Source organism: Nakaseomyces bracarensis (assembly GCF_045282275.1).
Source record: "Nakaseomyces bracarensis strain CBM3 chromosome Unknown Scaff12_0, whole genome shotgun sequence".
In the NCBI taxonomy this organism is placed as follows: domain Eukaryota; kingdom Fungi; phylum Ascomycota; class Saccharomycetes; order Saccharomycetales; family Saccharomycetaceae; genus Nakaseomyces; species Nakaseomyces bracarensis.
Window position 1 is genome coordinate 212,965 of NW_027263958.1, and position 22,212 is coordinate 235,176.

The following is a 22,212-nucleotide window of genomic DNA, read 5'->3' on the forward strand; positions in this document are numbered from 1 at the left end:
GATACTTAATAAAAAAACTTGGTAAAGTTATTCGCCAATTTTTGGTACACTAAAAATAATGAAGTTTCATATTGGAAACCTATGGTAATAAAGATATTTTTTCCGGATAATATATCACAAACTATCCCTAGTTTAGGAAATGGATATTTAATAAGGTTTCATTTCAACACAATTGCATAAAAAGCCTAAGATGATTGGTCTGATTAAATAAGAAGTTTTTCGTTTCATGAGAAAAAAAATAATAGCGTAATACGTCAGTCAGCAACAACAAAATTTTATCGCAGAACAAGACATTAAAGTTCCCTTTCCTTATTTTTTTTTTTAATTTTTATTAAATTTTTTATGATTTCTTTTGTACAATTTTAGAAGGATGATACACAATTGAATATTAACCTTCCTTTACAATGAGAGAGCTTATTGTCTAGTTGGGGATCTTTCACGTGGGGCAGCGTCTCTAGTTCTGTATGAGTCTCTTGGAGGACCATAGTCACCTCTTGGGCCACCATAGCCACCTCTTGGACCACCGTAAGAACCACGAGGAGCACCATAGCCACCTCTTGGACCACCGTAGCCACCTCTTGGGCCACCATAACCACCTCTGAAACCACCACTACTGTAGCCACCTCTTGGGCCACCAAAACCACCTCTTGGGCCGTTGTTGAAACCGCCTCTTGGACCACCGAAACCACCTCTTGGACCACCATATCCACCTCTGAAACCGCCTCTTGGACCGCCGTATCCACCTCTGAAACCACCTCTGAAACCACCACGACCTCTGAAACCACCTCTGTTAGATCTTCTGATTGGTGGAGGGTTGTCATCTACTTCAGCGGAGATGACAGAACCTCTGAATTCAATGTTGTTTAGCTTCTCTAGGGCGTCGTTCATGACTTCCTCTGTTGGGAATTCCAAGGCACCGGTACCGTCGAAGTCCCTGCTGTTGACACTGGAGAAAGTAGTCTCCAAGTTGTTCTCACGAGCAAGGTCCTTCAACTCCTGCCAAGAGCAACCTTCAGGCAAGTTCTTCAGAGTAATTCTGAATCTCTTGACTGGAAGCTTAGAGAACATGACTTCAAGAGGTTGGTTAGCAAAGGTCTTACCGTTCACCTCTTCGATAGCCTTGGAAGCAGACTCGCTCTCTTCGAACTCAACGAATGCAAACCCGTTAAGAATCTTAACTTCCTTCATAGCACCGAATGGGCCAAAGATCTCATTCAGCTCAGATTCTTGGACATCGAGTGGGAAAGGTCTCACAAACAATCTTGTAGTAGACAATTCACCCTCTTGTTGGTGTGGGTGGTAAGCAGGTGGCATATGTGGAGGAGGTTGGTTGTAGTATGGCTGAGGAGGTTCTGGGTACTGACTCTCATATGGAACAGGTTCGTGATGAACAGGAGCCTGCTCATATGGCTCAGAGACAGGAGCATCCTGTTGAGGTTCACTCTGTTGTTCTTGAGCTTGTTCTTGTTGCTGGTCTTGGTTCTCCTCTGGAGCATCTTCCTGCATCTGTTGCTCGTCTACTGGAGCAGACTCAACAGGAGGAGGTGGAGGCACATCCTCCTGTTGTTGCTGTGGTACATCTTCAACTGGTTGTTCCATTTTGTTTTGTTTTGTTTTTCAGTTAACTGGTAGCTTTTAGAAATTACCTTGGGTACAAAATAAAAAGACAAGCTAACGAGAAACTAAAATAATTAATTTGCTTAATTAAATGTAATAAATAAAATCTTCTGCTTTATAAAGAAAACAGAAAAAGAATTTCGAAAAAAATTTTCTAGATATCATGAGAGACGTATCCGTGTTTGGTGATTCAGCACATGTTTAGATCCGGGTAATAATATGAAGTCATCTAATACGGTATAACGTCTGACTATTACGTATTCAGGTACAATATGTTTCGCGTGTGTTTTTTTATTTTGTCGTTTCGTTTCGTTCTTCGTTTGCCTTTGTGCGTGGGTTTCTGTGGGGAAAAGAGATTATTTCCATGAAGAAGGGAAGTAGGGTAAGTAAAAAGTTGTTGAAAATAGTAAGAGCGAGAAAGAGAAAGAGAGGGCGCGTTTCCTTATATATATTGGTTATAAGTATTGATTAAGTTATTGATTAAGTTATTATTTTTTGGTATTTATACTGATTAATATTAGGGTATACCAAGGACCTACAACCTAATTTTTAGCCATGAGATTTTATTTAATTTGCGCTGTGCTGTGTAGTGTGATCAATGCGTTGAGGTTTGAGTTGCGTGCGGAGCATAACCCTGAACCTATGTGTGTCAGAGATTTCGTATCTGAAGGTGAGCTAGTGGTGATAACTGTGGACACTGATGGGTACCTAGGTGATGGTAATGTTTTGAACCTGGTTGTTCATGATTCCAACGGTAACGAGTACAGAAAGTTGAAGAACTTCGTCGGTGAGAAGCGTATTGCTTTCACTGCTCCTTCCACTACTTCCTTCGATGTTTGTTTTGAGAACAAGTTGGAGCAAGGTGGTAAGAACCCAATGCGCGCCATTGAGCTTGACATTGAGTCTGGGTCCCAGGCCCGTGACTGGAACAAGATCAGTGCTACGGAGAAGTTGAAGCCTATCGAGCTTGAGTTGAGAAAGATCGAAGAACTGACCGATGAGATCGTTGACGAACTCAACTACTTGAAGAACAGAGAGGAGAGATTGAGAAACACTAATGAGTCCACGAACGAGAGAGTCAGAAACTTCTCTGTCCTCGTCATCATCGTCCTGACTGCACTAGGTGCATGGCAGGTGAACTACTTGAAGAACTACTTCAAGTCCAAGCATATCATCTGAATCAGAAAAAAAAAACCAAAAAAAAAAACGAATATTACATATATATGTATAGATATATTAATTAAACAATTAGTTACAAGATTTCACTTTTAATACTTTAAATATCCAAGCTTTCCGAGGACATAAGCGAAATCGAGGTATGTCATGTACACGCGCTTGCCACCAGTGGCTACGCTGACCATGTTGATGAGGTCCCGTGGGTCCGAGTCCCCCAAGTAGTTCTCCACTTTCTGAAGGTCCTTGATACTCAATATGTGATCCTTGATATCCTTCACCTTGTCGTTCTCGAGCCTCCCGCTCGCCTGCAGCAAGAGACCCCACAGCTGGTCTATCAGAGACTCATTGTCCATGAATATCAGGATGTGGTACGTTACTTTCAACAGTAGATCGAAATCCACGATATCGGTGCCCTCTATGGCGACTTGTTCCTTGCGTACGTGCTTGTAAAACCCACGCGGCAGCTCCAGCTCCTCGAAATACGGCACCAGGTCCCCACACACCATGTCCCCGTCAAGACTGAACCGCGCATAGCACCCAAGCACCTCGTCCTCCACTTCTAACGGCATCTTCGCCTCATTAAACCTCCGCACCTGCTCGTAACTCAACTTCCCACTCATCTCGTAGTATATGCAGAATACCCCCCACCACTAGTATACACAAATACAAACTACTATTCCCAATATACCAATGTATAATATCGCCAGAGTACAAACAATATATATATCGATGTAATATAGCCATATAGCCAATATAACCTAATTAGAGCGATATATCCCATTGAACGTACACACCCGTGCTATCTCGTATATAACAACAAGAATTCCCAAAAACAAAAAAATTTTGGGCGTTTTCCCAGTTTTTAGAGCTGTTAACGATATTTGGGGATTGGTGTATTATATCTGTTACCTAGTTTCTAAGTTGTAGAATAGTATCGAGTAGTATACTTACAAGTACTTAGAGATATAGATAGAACAGACTGAGCTGAAAGAAAGAGAGAAAAAAGCTAAGGGAATGAGTTCGTCGGAGAAGGTTACTGAGACATCTGGTGTTTCAGTACAGCCTACGGATGTAGCTGACGTTAGTAATGTTAAGGCTGACGCTGGTGTTGAAACTGCTACTAGAGATGCAGAAGTAGATGCAGAAGTAGAAGCAGCTGGAGATGAAGGTGAAGGTGGAGCTGAAGAACCTGATACTAGAGAAGAAGCTAGAGAAGAAGCTATTCTTGAAGGAGAGGCTAGAGATGAAGACAGTAATAAGAGAAGTCATGATGAGATCAAGGAAGAACAATATGATGAGGATGATTTTGATGAAGACGACGAGGATGAGGATGAGGATGAACCTGCTGCGAAGAGACGTCAACAAGAGAGGAATAGGTTTTTGGATATCGAAGCCGAAGTTAGTGAGGACGAGGATGATGAAGAGGATGAAGAAGACAGTGAGCTTGTTCGTGAAGGTTTCATTACTCACGGGGATGACGAGGACGATGAGGATGCCGCAGGTAAGCAACGTGGTGACAGATTGCACAGACAGCTGGATCAGGACCTGAACAAGTCTTCTGAGGAAGATGCACAACGTTTGGCTAAGGAGTTGAGGGAACGTTACGGTAGAAGCAGTTCGAAACAGTATCGTGCCGCTGCGCAGGATGGTTACGTGCCACAGAGGTTCCTCTTGCCTAGTGTTGATACAGCAACCATTTGGGGTGTCCGTTGTAGACCAGGTAAAGAAAAAGAGTTGGTGAGGAAACTGCTGAAAAAGAAGTTTAACTTGGACAGAGCCATGGGTAAGCGTAAGCTGAAGATCCTGTCCATCTTCCAGAGAGATAACTACACAGGTAGAATCTATATCGAAGCACCAAAGCAATCTGTGATTGAAAAGTTCTGTAACGGTGTACCAGACATTTACGTATCCCAAAAACTGCTGATCCCAGTGCAAGAACTTCCACTGCTGTTGAAGCCAAGTAAATCCGACGATGTCGCTCTGGAAGAAGGCAGCTACGTTAGAATAAAGAGAGGTATCTACAAAGGTGATCTAGCAATGATTGATCAGATTAGTGAAAATAATCTGGAAGTTATGTTGAAGATTGTTCCTCGTCTTGACTACGGTAAATTCGATGAGGTAGACCCAGTAACACAACAAAGAAAATCTAGGAGACCTACATTTGCTCATAGACCAGCACCACAGTTATTCAATCCTACTATGGCTCTGAGACTAGATCAGGCTAATCTATATAAGAGAGATGAACGTCATTTTACTTACAAGAATGAAGACTATATCGATGGTTATCTATACAAGTCGTTCAGAATCCAGCACGTTGAAACGAAGAATATCCAGCCAACTGTAGAAGAACTAGCAAGATTTGGCTCCAAGGAAGGTGCAGTTGATCTAACGGCTATATCTCAGAGTATAAAGAAGGCACAAGCTGCCAAAGTATCATTTCAACCTGGTGACAGGGTTGAAATCCTTAATGGTGAGCAACGTGGTTCCAGAGGTATTATCACAAAGAGTACTACTACAATTGCCACAGTAAACCTACCAGAATTCCCACTGAAACCATTAGAATTTCCAGTTACATCTCTAAGAAAGATATTTGAACCTGGTGACCACGTTATGGTTGTCAGTGGTGAACATCAAGGTGATGCGGGTCTGGTCCTGGTGGTAAAACAAGGTCAAGTAACATTCATGTCTAACCAAACAAGAGAGGAAGTCACTATCACAGCTAACAATCTATCTAAATCCATTGATTCTACACCTACATCCAGTGAATATTCTCTACATGATATTGTTGAACTAAGTGCAAAGAATGTTGCATGCATTATCCAAGCAGGTCATGATATATTTAAAGTTATAGATGAAACGGGTAAAGTTTCTACAATCACGAAGGGTTCTATTTTGAGTAAGATCAATGCCTCAAGAGCCAGAGTTACCACTGTTGATAGTAACGGTAATGAAATTAAAATCGGTGATTCCATTGTGGAAAAGATTGGTGCCCGTAGAGAGGGTCAAGTTCTGTACATACAATCCCAGCAAGTATTTGCTGTCTCAAAGAAAATAGTAGAAAATGCAGGTGTGTTTGTTGTGAATCCAGCAAATGTCGAGGCGGTTTCCTCCAAGGACAACGTTCTAGCTAGCAAGCTCGATCTTTCTAAGATGAACCCTGATATCATTTCCAAGATGGGCCCACCAAAATCTTCAATGCCAACTGTGGCACCAGTACGTATGGGCCGTGAAGTAGCATTAGGTAAGACTGTTAGAGTCAGATCTGCAGGATACAAAGGTCAGCTAGGTATAGTGAAGGATGTTAACGGTGAGAAGGCCACTGTCGAGCTTCACTCCAAGAACAAGCACATTACGATAGACAAAAGAAAACTAACATACTACAACCGTGAAGGTGGTGAAGGTATAACGTATGACGAGCTACAAAATAGACGTGGTAGACTTCCACCACCGAGAATGGGACCAAGTTACGTCAGTGCACCAAGACACATGGCCAGCGGTGGGGCTGCTCCTACTGCTGCTGAAAGTGGTGCTCTTGCTGGTGGTATGACTCCCGGTTGGGGCGCCTTCGACGGTGGTAAGACACCAGCCGTGAACTCACATGGTGCCGGCTCCGCAGGTGGTACATCTGCTTGGGGTGGTGCCTCCTCATGGGGTGGCCAAGGTGCTGGTGGTTCATCCACTTGGGGCGGCCAAGGAGGTGCAACTTCTACCTGGGGTGGTCAAGGTGCTACTTCTACCTGGGGTGGTGCCTCCGCCTGGGGCAACAAGTCTAGTTGGGGTGGTGCTTCCACATGGGCTGCCAGCGGTGAAGCCAATGGTGCTGCCTCCGCATGGGGTGGCGGAGACCGTTCCAGTTATGGCGGTGCATCCACCTGGGGCAACAATAATAACAACACAGGTGGTACTTCAACCTGGGGCGGTAATCAAGAAAAGAAAGGTAACAAATCCAGTTATGGAGGTAACAGCACATGGGGTAGTAATTGAAAGCTACTCCCTTGATTTATTAAAGTTCAAAATAACTATTATATAATTAATAAAAAAACAATATAGTTTTTTTTTTTCTGTTTTTTGTTTGTAAATGTAAGTAATCGTTATCGTTTTAATTCTTAATTTGAATATATGTGTATTATATACAGGCAATGTACAGATGATTTTCCTTCAGTAGTTCTTATTTGGTGGTACGGAAGAAATCCAGTGGCTTACGTTCAGGAACTTTCCTCTTCTTAGCCTCACGGAATAACACATGTTGCTTCGCAACGGGATCATACCTCACTTGTGTCACTAATGGAGCACCTTTCTTCACAGAAACAAACCGCGAGTACCCAGTCATCGCTGTCGACACCAGCTTAACTACACTGCTCTTACTCTTGACAGCTGCCATGTCTTATTTCTCTCTATACTGTCCACTTATTACCACTCACTCTTAGAAGAACCCAGTAACATAACATATGAACAAGTTATTCCTTTCAATATACTCGTTAGAGAGCCCATTTTAAGGCTTCGGGGATTCCAGCGCCGGGCAATTTTTTTTTTTCGAAATTTGAAAATATTGAAATCACATGATTTAGTATTACACGATATGAAAATTTTTCTGTTTTCGTTATTTCAATGGGCACACAACGCAGTGGCCTTAGTGCATATGATGGGATGGTATTGATTTAGTTTTGAGAGCCTGTGTTTATGCTTTAAGTCTTTATTATTACAGGTGATATAGAACCCCAGCAGTAAGAAGTACGTAAGACGGAAAAGAAGGAGCTGAAAAATGTCTGCTAGTGCTGAAGTTATTGATAATGGTGATGGTACCAAGAGTATCATTACATATAAGACCGAGAATGGTGAGAAGTATAAGGTTGTGCAGAAGGTTAGGGATGTGAAGATTACTGAGCGTGTCCATAGATCTGTTGCTGAGCGTAGGCAGTGGCACAAGTACGGTGCGGAGAAGAACTCTGGGCCGGGACCTAACAACTCCACCACCCAGTTTGGTGAAGCCATTGAAGTTCTGCTGGACCGTAACTGGAGAAAGATCATTGAGTCTAGAAACCAGAAGTTGAAGGCATCTGCTCCAAAGACCATTACATGTAGATACTGTGGTAACGCGCATTACACCATGAACTGTCCATTCAAGACTATCTTGAGTGAAATTTCTGCATTGGAAGATCCTGCTGCCGCTGCCGGTGGTGCTCTAGATGGTGAGTCTGTCGCTGTTGGTGGTCAACCAGAGGTTGGTACCACACAAAATGGTGTCTACGTGCCCCCATCTCGTCGTGCTGGTGCCAGAGATCCATCTTCAGATGCTTACAGAGACTCTAGAGAACGTGATGATAGCTGTACATTGAAGATCCTACAATTGAACGAGAACGCCGACGAAAACACATTGAGAAACGAATTGTTGTTCCCATTCGAACCTGTCCAAAAGGTGGTCGTTGTCAGAAACAAGGAAACCGGAAGATCAAGAGGTTTGGCTTTCGTTACTTTCTCAAGCGAACAAATGGCAGAAAAGGCATTGCATTTCTTGGACGGCAGAGGTTTCATGAACTTGATCCTGCGTGTCGACTGGTCTAAGCCAAAGGTACCAGCTCCAGAACAATAAATTAAAACTAAATAATATACCATTAAAAAAATTCAGAAGGAAAGAAATAAGAATGATAATGACCATAATCAAATCAAATATTTTTTTTGACCCTAATTTTCTCTTTTATCTTCACAATTGATAATTTAAGTTGTTCTCGATATAGCCATTGAGTGAAACGAAATCATCAAACATCTCTATACTTATTCATCCCCAATCAAATTTTTTTGCGTTTGTTAGCAATGTGTACATATAGAATAGAAACTTACAATATATTTACATATATTATATGTTAATCGTTTAAAAGAAAGAATTTTCGCATAGTCAAATATATATTTCATTAAATGTTACTTAGAAAATATGAAAAGCAATATACAAGTTAAAATAAGTAGAAATCTTTAATTCTTTCGTTTCATTCTATATTTTGTGAGAGTACCAATAAACAATAAAAGATAGAAACATTAAATAACTTTCGTATCTCTGTGAATTATTATCAATACAGCTCAAAAAAACGGGTCATTAGAATTAATTTTAATTTAATTTCGGTTGTGGTTTAATTGGTTGTGGTTCATTTTTTTTTTTTCTTAGAAAATTCACAAGGATATTGAATTGTGATGGAAGTAGTAATTTGTTTTGGTTGTTTGTAATTTTAACAAAACTTAAAAAGAATATTTCAAATCAAGAAAGAAAAGAAAAATAAAATAAAAAAAGCTGTGAATAATTTTTTTATGATACAATCTTAGTTTATTTAGCGTCTTCTGGCTTCTTGGCAACGAATAACATCATTGGGGTGAAAAGCTTCTTGCTACCACCGGCAACCAAACCGACGGCGGCGTTTTCCAAAGCGGCGGTGACTTCGACGGAACCTTCTGGGGCCAAACCGACTCTTTCCATTAGGGAGACCATACAGTTGGTGAACTTTCTACCGAAGTAAGAGGTTCTGAAGAAAGTGGCGACGTCAGATAGGGATTGGACGTACTTCCACTCACCGGTCAATGGGTAGTACCATGGGATGTCGTCGTCTTGGTCAGCCAAGTCCTGGGAGACCTGGACCTCGAAACCGACGTTCTTTAGGGCCTCCTTTGCGACGTCTACGGTGTACATCTTTGGGATACCGTCTCCCAATTCGATCTCGTAGGCGATCTTTCTGTGTTCTTCGTTGTTCTCGTCGTAGTTCTCGGTCATGACCCACTCGTAGACGGCGAAGGTACCACCTGGCTTCAAGACCTTGTAGATCTCGCTGTAGACACCTTCAAGCTTAGGAGCGTGGCAGGTGGCCTCGATGGCGTACACCTTGTCGAAACTGTTGGCCTCGAACTCCATGTTCATGAAATCACCCTTGACGAAATCCATTTGGTCCTGTAGCTTGAACTTCTTTGCGTACCACTTAGCCTTTTCAATCTGGTAGTCGTTGTTGTTTAGACCGATGATGTTACAGCCGGTGAAACGAGCGATGGTACGAGCTGGGCCACCGACACCGCAACCGACGTCCAGGACCAAGTCACCCTTCTTGATACCGGCCTGGTAAGCCAAGTACTGCTCGTGTCTAGCCATAGCGGCTTGGAAGTTCTCACCTGGGTAGAAACGGGAGAAGTGGAAAGAGGAACCCCAACCGTACTCGTAGAAGTCGGTGACGACGTTGTAGTAGGAGTGGGTAGCCTCGTTGTAGTCCTCCAGTCTTCTCTCTTCAGCCTCACGATCAGTCTTACCATCCCAATGTCTCAAGTACTTGTTAACAGCTTCACGTTGAGCACTCTTACTCTTGGACATCAATGCGGTAAGACCAGTCTTACCACCAACTTCCTTACCGTGCAATTCCTTGGTAAATTCAGCTTGTCTTTGTCTCAACTCAGTATCCTCCATTGTTTTTATTATGGTTTTCTTTTCGAAATATCTTGTTATGGTCTTACAATTGATATTATTAAATGACTACAAATAAAAAAACTTTTTAGCAACTATATTATATATAATCCAAAGGGAGAAATGGGCATCGGTTTAAATCCGTATAGCATTGATAGAAAAAAAAAATTTTCCAAAACTAAACGAGCTATCTACAGGCTACAAAACTTCTAATCGTTTCCCAACGCCTTTTTCCTCGAGAACCAGCAATTGCACATTGTACTACTGCAGTACTCTACACTGTACATTGTACATTGTATTTTGTACTACAATATATGGTACTGCTCTACAATACAATACAATACAATACTCTGCACCGCTATACACTGCAGACTGCAAAAGACGCGACTTTTTTCTCGATTGTTGCTACTCCCTCTCCCACCGAATCCAAAACCAAAGACATCCGCGGAATAAAAAAAAAAACATTTATACTTATATACGTATTGGGTGGTGACAGGTACGTGTTGAGGTATATACATATATACGATACACTCACATGCAATACACCTCACATATAACGGGTAACCCACATGTTACCGTACAATGTTACTTGTTAGTTTTATATTTTTTTGATTTCCGCTACTGTGCGCTGTTTTCTTAACAAAGATAAAGCCACTTAGAACAACCCGTGCAAACGTGTTTTTGAGGGGGGAGGGAGGGCAGACGGAAAAATACCCTCTCTCTCTCTTTATCGTTCTTCTCTGCGGGTGTTTCTGTGGAATAAAATTTTTTTTTCCTGGATTTTTTTTTGGTGCTAAAATTTTGGGAATTTCCGATTTTCCGTCGTTTCTTTTTTTTATTGGTTCAAAAAGTATCGATAATGCTATATATATAGTAATCGTATTCTTTTTATCATAGCATAAAATGGTAAAGTAGGTATAAGAGCAAAGGATCAGGATAAGGATAAGCAAAGGAACGAGAAGACACAAGTACAAGAACAAGTACAAATACAAGAAGAGAGAAAAAATAATGGAGTATAGTGTTGATACTGGAAGAAGGGCCAGTGCTAATTCTAATGAGAGGAAGAGGAAGACGTACCAGGACTTGGATCCCGAGACTAGGATGAAGCGGATTGCTCAGAACAGGGCTGCGCAGAAGGCGTTCCGTGAGAGGAAAGAGAGGAAGATGCGGGAGCTGGAGAAGAAAGTAGTGGATTTGGAGTCTCTGACGAAGTTGAACGAGGTGGAGACTGATTTCCTGAGAGACCAGCTCAGTGTGCTCGTCAAGGAGCTCAAGAAGTACAGGCCAGAGACTAAACAGGACGCTAAGGTGTTGCGGTACCTGGAGAAATACAACAGTATGCAGAAACAAGCTCAAGTGGTGAGCAACAGCACGTCGTCTTCGTCCTCAGGGCACCACTTACATAACCATCACCAACAACAACAACAACAACATCGTAGCCCAAGTACTGCGTTGGCAACGGGGAATAGGATCTCTAAGGACTCTAGTGTTTTGCCCGGAGCTACCATCATTCGCCAGGACCTGGAAAGTTTCAGTGAAAAGAATAGGCATTTCAATAACGCCACCGGCCAGTTGACCCCACCTCGTAACGGTGGGGCCTCAACAACAAAGTCAAACTCGGTCTCGGACACAACGTCAGTCTCAGGACCATCTATGGACGATGGAGTCAAGCTAGAACATACTAATACCGAGGAAGACTGGCTTGACGGCGTGATGAAGGGTCACGAGCAGATGGCCACTGGTCAGCCATCAGCCGGTGTCGATTTCAACAACTACTTCGACGAGCAAGTCTCCGAGTTCTGTGGTAAGTTGAATCAGGCATGCGGGACAAAGCAGTGCCCTATACCACAGAGCAAGTCTAAGGCTAATACCCCTATTGCTGGGACAAGCATGACTTCTTTGTCCTCCACAGGGTCCCCAAGCATGTTCCAGAATAATGATAACAACAACGTTAACGTGAATAGTAACCTAACCACTGACCCAGCTTTCTTGTCCAACACTTGGGGTGATGATTTGTCTCCTGGCTCTAACAAGAACTCGAATATCCCAACAGTGGAATTCGACTCTAACAACAGCGCTATCAATACTGATGCTTTGGCTGCAACTGATGCCGCTTCGGGATTTGGTCAACTTGGCTTTGGAGATAGCTTTTTAGGTAATGACATCCTGTTTTCCCCCAATTCACCTACTTACTCTCCTTCCGTTTTAGGCTCAGGAAGAACCCAAGAGGTATACAGATCAGCTGCCGTACAGAATAAAGTAATAGAGGAACATAAAAACAAAACAACAGATCTACCTTTTATTAATTCATCTTTAGCGTTCCCAAGTGATCATGACAATACTTTCTTCAGGGATACTAATGCCTTCGATTTAGATGACAACGATGGTGATGATAACTTCAGAGGTAATGATGATTTGATGAACGACATATTTGGTGATAATGTATCGTCAGATAATAATGATTTGACCCTAAATGGTTTGGTAAAAGAAGATCTAGCTACTCCTAAGTCAGACAAGCCATCCGTTACAGGCTCTTTGAAACCGGAAGGATCTGACGGTTTATTTAGACATTCTTCGTTTAGACCATGCCAAACAGTACCAGATTTGTCAGTGGATAGTGACGATGAAGAAAATGATGACTCAGTAGTCCCATCTCGTGATGACGGGCTCTTAAGATGCTCTGAAATCTGGGATAGAATAACAGCTCATCCTAAGTATTCCGATATTGATATTGATGGATTATGCTCTGAGTTGATGGCTAAGGCAAAATGTTCGGAGAGAGGTGTTGTAATTAATGCAGATGATGTCCAAGTTGCTCTAAATAAACATCTGGCATAAATGGAGTTTTTATACATTCTTATTTAAGATATGTGAAAAACAACTTTCTGAAATGAAATCAAACTACATCATCTGTTCCCTTGGCAGCCATTTTTTTGGACTACGGGTTAATGAAAAAGCACAATACACTTCTGATATATTCGCAAATCTTTTTTTTTTTTACCATTACTACTTTACTATAATTATTGCTTCCAGTTATTGTGTTTTTACAAATTATACACATGAATGACTTTTAAACTGGTACAAAAATCATACCAAAACTTACTTCTTTGACTGAAATATGACCTGGTTTGGTCTATTGAATTAATATCTTACAGTTTTTATTTTATTTTATTGAAAAATGTGAAATATGAAATAAATCTCTTAGAGTTCAACTTCTCTTCTTAATAAATATATATATATATATATACTTCTTTTTTATATTTAACTATGTTCCTCTATCTTAAATTTTCTTTCTGTATAAATTAATACTCGCAATATTAATATTTATCATTAAAATAAAGTATATTGAAGAAGTAATTAAATTATGCATAAATTAAAAGAGACTATAAAAATTGGAATAAGTTTCATATAAAAAATATTTGGGTTTTTTAATAAGAAAATGCAAGATTACCTATTCATAAGTGATTTATAAAACAGTAGTAAATGTAATGCCATTGGGAGGAATATTAGTCTGGCTAAGATTAAAAGATAATAAAAGCCAAGAAAAAAATGCAACAGGGGTTAATGTCAATAAAAGGAAGAATAAATTAGGGAATCAAAAGGTTCAAATAGCAGTTCATTATGTTAAAATTACATTATAGAGCAGCTGGAATCATCCTTTTTATGGTTATAAGAACGATCCTTGGATTTTGATTTCTTTTTGTTACGTTTCATGGATCTGAATTTCCACTTACTCTTACTCTCCGCAGAATGCTGCTCGTCCATGTTGCTCAGTGTTTTCAGCAACGTAGGCAAAGGTAATGATTTGGTTCTCTCTACTGAATCCAGTGGAACATTAGAGCCATTAGTGTTAACTTTCGTTAGATAATTTTTAGAGTATTTGCCTCCACTACCATCTTTTCTAAGTCTTTGCATTTTATTTTTGGAGCTCTCATCAAATTTTAAAGTTAGGTCGTGGTTATCATATACATAACTTGTATTAGTAGTAGTTCTAGTGGCACTTCCGGAAACATCTAATGGCCAATCTCCAATACTGTTAACAGTTCTAATTGAACGGTGCGTGGTTGTCATATTAGATTTCGTTCTCTCTGCAACATGAAGCCCCTCATTACCATTTTCGGTATTATTTAAGTCCTCGGCCGTTATGGATTGTGGATTAGGGAAATATTCTTGTACCTCAGCAGGATGGTCATTATCTTCTCTATCCTCATCATGAGCTTCGTTTTCGGGCAATTGTTGTGTTGGTGCTTTAGTAAATGCATGATGACCCTGAGGATATTCACAAGCAATTTCAGAGCGATTATTGACTACAACCATAGTGTAGAATAATATTTTAGGAAAATCTCGTTTTATATCCATTATGTCTTGTAAGGATAATATTTGTAAGTTATCCATAGAGAATGCAGAATCGTAGAGGAGCCAGTCATCAGTTATATCAGCTATAGTAGGTTTATTATTAGACTGTCTAATAGCAGTGAAAATCTCTTTACTCTCGGGGTCTTGAATTATAATTGACTGAAGTACTAACCTAAAATACCCAAGTGTATCGAAAATTGAAATTGAGGGTAAAATAGACATTAATGTAAAATCTGATCCTGAATCATTCATATTATCCATACAAGCGTCTGAATCTGGCTCGGTAGAAATAATAGAACCAGACTCTTGGCAAGAAGAGGTTTCTATATTTTCGCCGTTATCTAAATAACTATTGGCATTACCAGATCCTTGACGTCCTATATTCTGTGATAGTTCACAAATGGGTTCAATTTGTTCTATGTCTTCTTCTTTAGTTTCGATATCATCATCCTCATCGTCATCAGAATTGTTAGTTATCATAGGTTTCAATGGTTGTCCAGTATAGTCATCAGTGGACCCATAACTGTTTATCGAAACCATTTCCGATTGGGGCGGAGTGAAGAAATCACTTGGATATTTTTCGCTAAGCATTGTTCCTATTTTATTCCTCCTATTTTGTGCGCCTCTCTTATGTGCTGGCGAGAAATTTAAAACTATGGAGCTTGCGGTGTCAGGGAACGTGCCTTCCTTCAGTGGCTCTCCGCTATCTATAGTGACCTTACTATTTACTATATCATTGCTGTTTAAGTCCCAGTTATCATTCTCCTTTAATTCCTTGGTCTCACTAGTTTCCCTACGACTTTTATATACTACCTCTGAATAGTTTGTTCTGCCTCTTTTGGAGGTTATTGATCCATCGATACTTTTATCATCTTCCGGCTGATGATTATCTATCGTTCTTTGCATTCTTAGTTCCTCATTCAGTGAGTCTACACCTGTAGAAGATATGCTACTTAATGAAGAGGTACAACTAATAGATGAAGCATGAGACGATAATGTAGGTCGTACTTCGCCATCAACGTTGTTTTCGTGTCTCGTTCCTTCAGTTGTATTGCTATTCTCAGAATCTAATTTATCAACATTAATAGCCATTGCAGCGGCTATAGAATCCTCGCCATATTGTTCTTTTAAAGATGGGTTAGGATTGTAAACGGTCCCTGCTGCCCCTTCTAGTTTCCAGTTAGACCTTCCAAGTTCTAAAAAGGTTGGATCCTCAAAATTATTGAGTTCATCCATTAGAAAGTAATGATTTTCATGGTTATACACTTTATTATCCGTCAGTTTAGAGATTTGTATATTAGCTAGATCTTGCAAATGGAAATAATCTCTCAAAAATAACTCTAAAATAGATATATTTTGGTGGACATCCTCTGGAATTGAAACAAATAATAGCTTTTTATTGATGAATCTTACAGGACCACCAATGGTAGTATTCGAGAGTAGGTTTTTATTCAGGAATCTCTTCAATAATGTATATTTTAGTTGGTTACCTATCAACTCTTCGAAGTCACCAGCACGTAAGTTCGCAAGGTACCATGACCAGACACCATTATCATCATTATTATAGTAGTCTCTGACTTTTATAGACTTCGACATCTAATAACAAAACCTGGCTAATCTTTAATTTTTTCTTACGCTAGTTGTAGTTATTTTTATTGTCAGATTTAATTAATATTCCTCTTCTAATCAATAAATTATCGAATTCAAATAAATTTTTTCTTTCGAGGTATATCTTGATGCAAAACGTTAACTTTATTATTTTTTATGAAGTTATTATTAATACCTTTAAATTTAGTCCTCTTCTTACTTATTAATAATAGATAATATTGCACCCTTTTCAAGAAATTTGATATTATTAATTTATACTTTGACGAACTATTAAACTCGATTAGGAGCTATCAAACATCTCATCATAATCAAAGTAAGAAGAAGTAAAATAGATAACCTAATGTAAAAAAAAAAATAAAAAATAAAAGAAAATAAAACACCATAAAACATAAAGCTAATGAAAAATTAGTACCACACCTAACAAAAAAAATAAAATAAAAATAACAATAGTAATAATGATAATAATAATTGAACTCGTTATGCTTTCCTAAAAAAAAAAAAAATTAACAGGTGATAAATGCAATAGTACTTGTATGAGCATAAATTTATTTTTTTCCTAAAATGTCAAAATGGGGGGGAATTTAAAGAAATAAAACTTTATCAAAGCCGTATACTCCAAAGTACCTTTGCAGAATGACCCTATTTTCCCTCCCCACACAAAAGGTCCTATGGACTTACACAATTGGAGGAACGCAGAACCTAATAAAACAGAGAACCTTTGTTCCGTATATTCCGTATATTCCGTTGAAAGCAGAATTAAAATGTGTAAGGCAAAACTGTTATAAAATTAAAGAAAAAGTAAACCCACCATGGATAAAGATGTAGTCCCTGCTACCTTAAATGTTGCGTACTACTTTAAACAGAGAAACCGAAAAAGCATTTCATGCGTTGTTTTACAGTTTATTTTATTATCATTTGACTTATTTTTCCCATTAGACGAACGCAGGCGTATAATTAGTTAGTTATTGTTTTGTGTATTTTTTCAGCATTCTACAACTTCTTCTAAGTTAAGAGAGCTTGTTTTAGGACTGGTTTGCCATCATTTTGATTTTTTTATTTTCCTAATTAACAACGCACACTTACAAATAAAATGAGAAAAAAAAAACCGCATATCTCAACTAAATTTGTTGGCCTCCGGTAGGTTTCTTTTTCTGCCATGTTTCTATTGTTTAATCACATATTTCTTCAATAAAACCCACACTGACACCGGATAATATACTTATTTACGTTTCTAGCGTGCCGACCCTGGGGAAGTGATATACAATTTTTGTGAGCTGACAATATTTTAATCACATGCTAACCTTCGTTGATATGTACCTTTTTTTAAAAAATTTTTCTGTTAAGCAGCTCATCGCAAGCAAATATCTTTGTCTCTCAAAGTCGTATAAATAGTTGGTAATAATTGATATTGGATCTTTTTCCACCTATTCTTTTTATATTAAGAAAGGTCTTTTACTATTCTTTTTTTTTTCCTTTATGAAAAAAACCATTGGGCTAGAAGTCTGTTTGGGGAGTCCTGATTTATTTTATAATTTAGAATCATTTTTAATAAAATCATTAAAAATGTTATTTTATCTTAATGCTAACATGATTTTTAGAAGTGATACCTTTTATGACTTTTAATTTAATAATGGATTTGTTTTCATTACACATGTGAAATTTTCTTTTGAGGGTAGATAGATTCCACTTTTTTTATGGATATGTTTTTTTTGATGTGAGAGCGACGGAAGATTCGATTTAAATACTTTAAGAGAAGGTATTGCATTTTTTCTTATCTTTAATGAAAGGGGTATGTGAATAATTTTGAAGTAATTGAAAAGAAAATTCCTATGGTTTCAGGACTTATACAGAATCGATAACTTTTGAGTTTTTCAATCGACTTCGATTCGCCTTAAGGCCAGTTACTGTAGTCCTAATTTTTAGGTATACTAGTTTACACTGAGAGGTCTGTGAGGGATGGGATATGTTTCTCCTCCATATAGTATCTCCATAACTCCCGTTACCTTTCGTGACGGTGTTTACTAGTAGTAGTTTCTCCTTTTCATTTTCTTCCTTCTTTGAATCGTACCATTTTTTTTTTGATGAGTTGAAGTGCTTTATTGGATGTTAAATTATTTGGGTTGACCTTTGTTATGCGCTCTCACTAGAATTGCCTATCCTGATCTAAATGATTTCTGTTGTTGATCTCAAGAGAATAACATCATATTTGGGGAATGAATCTACTATTTTTATTTTAAGTATGTGGTTTCATTTTGTATGACATCTCAGAATTAGTGTTTAGATTTCATAATGTTTCAGTTTGTTTTATTATTAGGACTTTATTGTAGAATTATCATTATCTTCCCATCGATGGAAGCCGCAGAATCAAATTCCCGTCTAATCGCTCTTCTATTTTTTGGCGTTGCAACCAACATATAATAGCTTGCAGTTTCATACTCGGGAGAAATATATGTAAAATATATATATCGGAGAAACTAACTCTGTAGATCTTATTAGTTCATAACATCGTAGTTGTAATTCTTGAATGGGTAGTTTCTACTGTGAACGAAAGCAGCTTGCATTTTATGTAGGCGCTAAAAAGCAATTGTTTTACTGTGTACCGTACCGAAGAATAAAAAAATAAAAGTTATTTTCCCTTTTTAACGTTTTGGTGATGAATATCAAAAAGTGTTATGAACTGGCTTACTGATAGAGCTTAAATAACAAAATATGCAAAGTAAAAAGGATATAATTAAAGTAATAGATGTTTAAGTTTAAAAGTATATATGACAATTGTCCTTAGCTAAAAAGTGTAATAGAGAGAGAAGCTATTATTGCATGCTACTCTCTGATTAAAGGAAGTTCACAATCTTTAACATTCGACAAATAGAAAAAATTAAGAAATAAAGAGCAAAAACACAAAATGAATATGACTCAAATGATAATATCCGAATCATATTTTTAAATACACCAATTATTTCCACATAATAACAAAATAGGTAGACATATGGTATGGTTTTTTATTTTTTATTTTTTATTATTTTTTTCAAAATAAGGAACGATTGGGTAAATATAAAATAAGATAGGAAAATTAAAATAGACATTTTCACATTCAGTTTGCTTTAGTCCCAGTAAATATCGAGAAAGGTATATGTCTGCCAAAAAGTAAGGAAAAAAACTTATGGAATCCAGCAATGGTATGCAAATGATATGGGAGAAAATTTAAATGAAAACAAAAATAGAAAGTGAAAGCTGAAAATTGAAATGCGAAAAGAAAAAGCAGTTTCAAGAATTAATCAAAGAGATATGAGCACTTATTTATATAGTTCGTCAACCTCTTTTTGAACTGCATTCAAGATATCCTTTCTCTTCAACTTTTGTGCAGAGGTAACGAATCCGTTCTGTGGAGTCCATTCTTCATCAAAGAAGACAATGCCTTGCAATAGTTCAATACCAACTAGACCCTGAGACTTACCAGTAGCCAATAGATCCTTTAAAACAGCCGCAGCTAATTTTTTGTCACCTAAAATGCTGTCGATTGTATCGTCACCCTTAATTAGACCTAGCGAGTTAGCTAAATCTTCCAAAGGTTTCATCGACGGCACGACAATACCAACAGGCTTAACCTTAGTTTGGTCAGCGTAAACACATATATTTTGGACAAACTTATTAGATCTGTAAACAGATTCCAATTTCTCTAATGCAATATATTCACCATTCAAGGTCTTAACCAAATTCTTCTTTCTGTCAATGATTTTCAATTGACCACGTGGAGTCCACTCACCGATATCACCAGTACGGAACCAACCATCTTCAGTAATCGCATCTTTAGTTTCTTCAGGGTTCTTATAGTATTCTGGGGTAACTGGGGCACCTTTGATCCAGATTTCACCTTGGTTTTTCTTGGCTAGATATCCTAATTCTTCAACGTCTACTAGTTTAACTTGTACAGCACCAGATAAATCACCAGCAATACCAATTTCAAAACCCTTCAATGATAGAACAGTTGCGTTAGCAACCGTTTCAGTTAGACCGTAACCAATCAACATTGGACATAAAATGTTAGATAGGAAAGTTTGTGCATCAACAGAGATTGGTGAACCACCATTCATGATCAATCTTAAACAACCACCTGTTGCCTCTTTGACCTTCTTGAAGACAAGTCTTCCGATCATACCACCACCTGGCAATCCAGCCTTATCCAATTTTATCTTAGATCTATAAGCGGTCCAGAAAACCTTTTGAGTAAAACCTGGCAATTCGTTCAGCTTGGCTAGAATACCCTTTCTAACTGTTTCCCAAACAGCGGCAACCCCGACCATGATAGTAGGTTTAAACTCCACCATATCACCTTGAGCTCTACGCACAGATGCATTAGTTAATGTTTTCACATTAGCGTAACCGAGGATACCACCCCAGTAGAAGGAGGCCAATTCGAAAGCCAATTCGAAAATATGAGCTAAGGGCAAGAAAGCAATGATACGATCAGATGGGCCCACATCACCGTAAACATTGTGACAGACACCACCTACACCTGCTACGATGTTGCTGTGCTTTAGAACGACACCCTTTGGATCACCGGTGGAACCAGATGTGTACATGATACAGGAAAGATCCTCGGGTTTTGGTGGATGTGGCTCAATGTCCTTCTTGGATTTCTTACCAAGGGCCAAGATTTCATCGAAACTGTAAATCTCGATATCAGGTCTCACTTCTTTCAACTTTTCGACTGCATCCTTAGCACTTTGGTATATCTTACCGTTCTGTCTCTTATCCTCTGGATCGATCTTCTCGCTGTGGATGATGTATTTGACGTCCTTGGCCTGCTTCAATGGGTTGATCAGGTTGCCTAGCAAAGCGTTATCAGTGAACACGGCATTGGAGTTGGTCTGCAACATAGAGTGGATCAGACCCTTTTCACCCAGAGTGTCGTAAGCGGTGACAACTGGGATATTCTGGGATTGGGCACCCAAAAATGTCTTCATCCATTTAGGGGAGGTAGAAGCGAACAAGTGGAGCTTGTGTTCGCCGTTTGGCTTCAGGCCGATGGATACCAGCCCGCGGCCCATGTTATGCATAATAGAGACCAGCTCGCGGTACGTGTTGTAACGGTAAGGTGTCAATTCGTAGTACAACCAAGTCTTCTCCTGTGGGACGTTCTTTCCGTCAATCTTCTTCACCACAATCTTAACCTCCTCGTGCACTTCGGTAATCTCTCTCCACCCCATACCTTTGCGATCACCACCTTTCTGGAAACACTCTAACGCCAACTCATACACCGTGGATGCCTTAGAATCAAGTGGCCTTGTCAATGGTCCATCACGTGCCCTAGCTATATTAACTCTTGGGGCAGTCTCATGAGAGTTAGCTGCCTCACCGTAAGGAGCAGAAAACTGTTGCATTATCTAGACTTTATTTGTTTCTGTTATTGGTATAGGATATATAATATAATTTTATTCTTTATCAATAAGAAGGAAATTCTTAAATTTGTATTCTTAAGACATCTACATATATAGAAAGTTCAAGAAAGGAAAAAAAAAAGTCAAGATTTGAGATAAAGAGAGAGAGAGAGAGAGATAGAGGGAAAAGGACTAAAGGCGGTAAAAGTGTAATCTTACCCTACAGTTATTCGTTACTTCCTTATTATCTTATATATGTATCGATTTGTATAGGTACCTCTGTTATGTGTACTCTTAAACTTATAACGGCATGCTAATAGCATTAAGCAAGTCACTAAACAAAAAAAAATTGTTGAATTTTTGAACTTTCCAATATATTGGTTTATTTCTTCTTTTCCCAGGTCTCCTCAATGGGTAATTGCTATAATGTGGAGTTTACTCTTTATGGCTCTACTGCTTATTCTGTACTCTCTCTATCTCTTCTCTCTGTCCCACTCCAACTCACCGTGTGTACACTTCATAGGAGAATTTTTTCGATGATGGTTTAAAGATTTTTTTTTGTTACACAGATGAACAGGCACAAATACAAAAACTTAAAAGGGCTCGGACCACACCGACACATCCGGTTTTGGAGTTAATCTTTGGAAG

The 22,212-nt window shown here is 38.8% G+C and overlaps 10 protein-coding genes across 10 annotated transcripts; 4 read left to right on the forward strand and 6 right to left on the reverse strand.

The window, feature by feature from the left end:
• Positions 1-414: 414 nt before the first annotated feature.
• Positions 415-1,599, reverse strand: NPL3 (mRNA-binding protein NPL3; the record flags this gene model as incomplete). The annotated part of the gene is made up of 1 exon (XM_071053707.1): positions 415-1,599. One exon carries the CDS (start codon positions 1,597-1,599, stop codon positions 415-417), a length of 1,185 nt encoding a protein of 394 aa, XP_070910119.1.
• Positions 1,600-2,172: 573 nt separating this feature from the next.
• ERV25 (Erv25p) lies at positions 2,173-2,796 on the forward strand (the record flags this gene model as incomplete). Its single annotated transcript, XM_071053708.1, has 1 exon — positions 2,173-2,796. One exon carries the CDS (start codon positions 2,173-2,175, stop codon positions 2,794-2,796), a length of 624 nt encoding a protein of 207 aa, XP_070910120.1.
• An 89-nt stretch (positions 2,797-2,885) lies between these two features.
• On the reverse strand, positions 2,886-3,413 carry RAD33 (Rad33p; the record flags this gene model as incomplete). Its single annotated transcript, XM_071053709.1, has 1 exon — positions 2,886-3,413. One exon carries the CDS (start codon positions 3,411-3,413, stop codon positions 2,886-2,888), a length of 528 nt encoding a protein of 175 aa, XP_070910121.1.
• A 394-nt stretch (positions 3,414-3,807) lies between these two features.
• Positions 3,808-6,777, forward strand: SPT5 (transcription elongation factor SPT5; the record flags this gene model as incomplete). Its single annotated transcript, XM_071053710.1, has 1 exon — positions 3,808-6,777. The coding sequence occupies one exon, from the start codon at positions 3,808-3,810 to the stop codon at positions 6,775-6,777; it is 2,970 nt and encodes a 989-aa protein (XP_070910122.1).
• Positions 6,778-6,961: 184 nt separating this feature from the next.
• On the reverse strand, positions 6,962-7,174 carry MRPL39 (mitochondrial 54S ribosomal protein bL33m; the record flags this gene model as incomplete). Its single annotated transcript, XM_071053711.1, has 1 exon — positions 6,962-7,174. The coding sequence occupies one exon, from the start codon at positions 7,172-7,174 to the stop codon at positions 6,962-6,964; it is 213 nt and encodes a 70-aa protein (XP_070910123.1).
• Positions 7,175-7,555: 381 nt separating this feature from the next.
• Positions 7,556-8,383, forward strand: TIF35 (translation initiation factor eIF3 core subunit g; the record flags this gene model as incomplete). Its single annotated transcript, XM_071053712.1, has 1 exon — positions 7,556-8,383. One exon carries the CDS (start codon positions 7,556-7,558, stop codon positions 8,381-8,383), a length of 828 nt encoding a protein of 275 aa, XP_070910124.1.
• A 723-nt stretch (positions 8,384-9,106) lies between these two features.
• On the reverse strand, positions 9,107-10,225 carry ERG6 (sterol 24-C-methyltransferase; the record flags this gene model as incomplete). Its single annotated transcript, XM_071053713.1, has 1 exon — positions 9,107-10,225. One exon carries the CDS (start codon positions 10,223-10,225, stop codon positions 9,107-9,109), a length of 1,119 nt encoding a protein of 372 aa, XP_070910125.1.
• A 1,005-nt stretch (positions 10,226-11,230) lies between these two features.
• On the forward strand, positions 11,231-13,060 carry YAP1 (DNA-binding transcription factor YAP1; the record flags this gene model as incomplete). Its single annotated transcript, XM_071053714.1, has 1 exon — positions 11,231-13,060. One exon carries the CDS (start codon positions 11,231-11,233, stop codon positions 13,058-13,060), a length of 1,830 nt encoding a protein of 609 aa, XP_070910126.1.
• A 792-nt stretch (positions 13,061-13,852) lies between these two features.
• On the reverse strand, positions 13,853-16,174 carry GIS4 (Gis4p; the record flags this gene model as incomplete). Its single annotated transcript, XM_071053715.1, has 1 exon — positions 13,853-16,174. The coding sequence occupies one exon, from the start codon at positions 16,172-16,174 to the stop codon at positions 13,853-13,855; it is 2,322 nt and encodes a 773-aa protein (XP_070910127.1).
• A 3,305-nt stretch (positions 16,175-19,479) lies between these two features.
• On the reverse strand, positions 19,480-21,567 carry FAA4 (long-chain fatty acid-CoA ligase FAA4; the record flags this gene model as incomplete). The annotated part of the gene is made up of 1 exon (XM_071053716.1): positions 19,480-21,567. The coding sequence occupies one exon, from the start codon at positions 21,565-21,567 to the stop codon at positions 19,480-19,482; it is 2,088 nt and encodes a 695-aa protein (XP_070910128.1).
• Between the last annotated feature and the right edge of the window lie 645 nt (positions 21,568-22,212).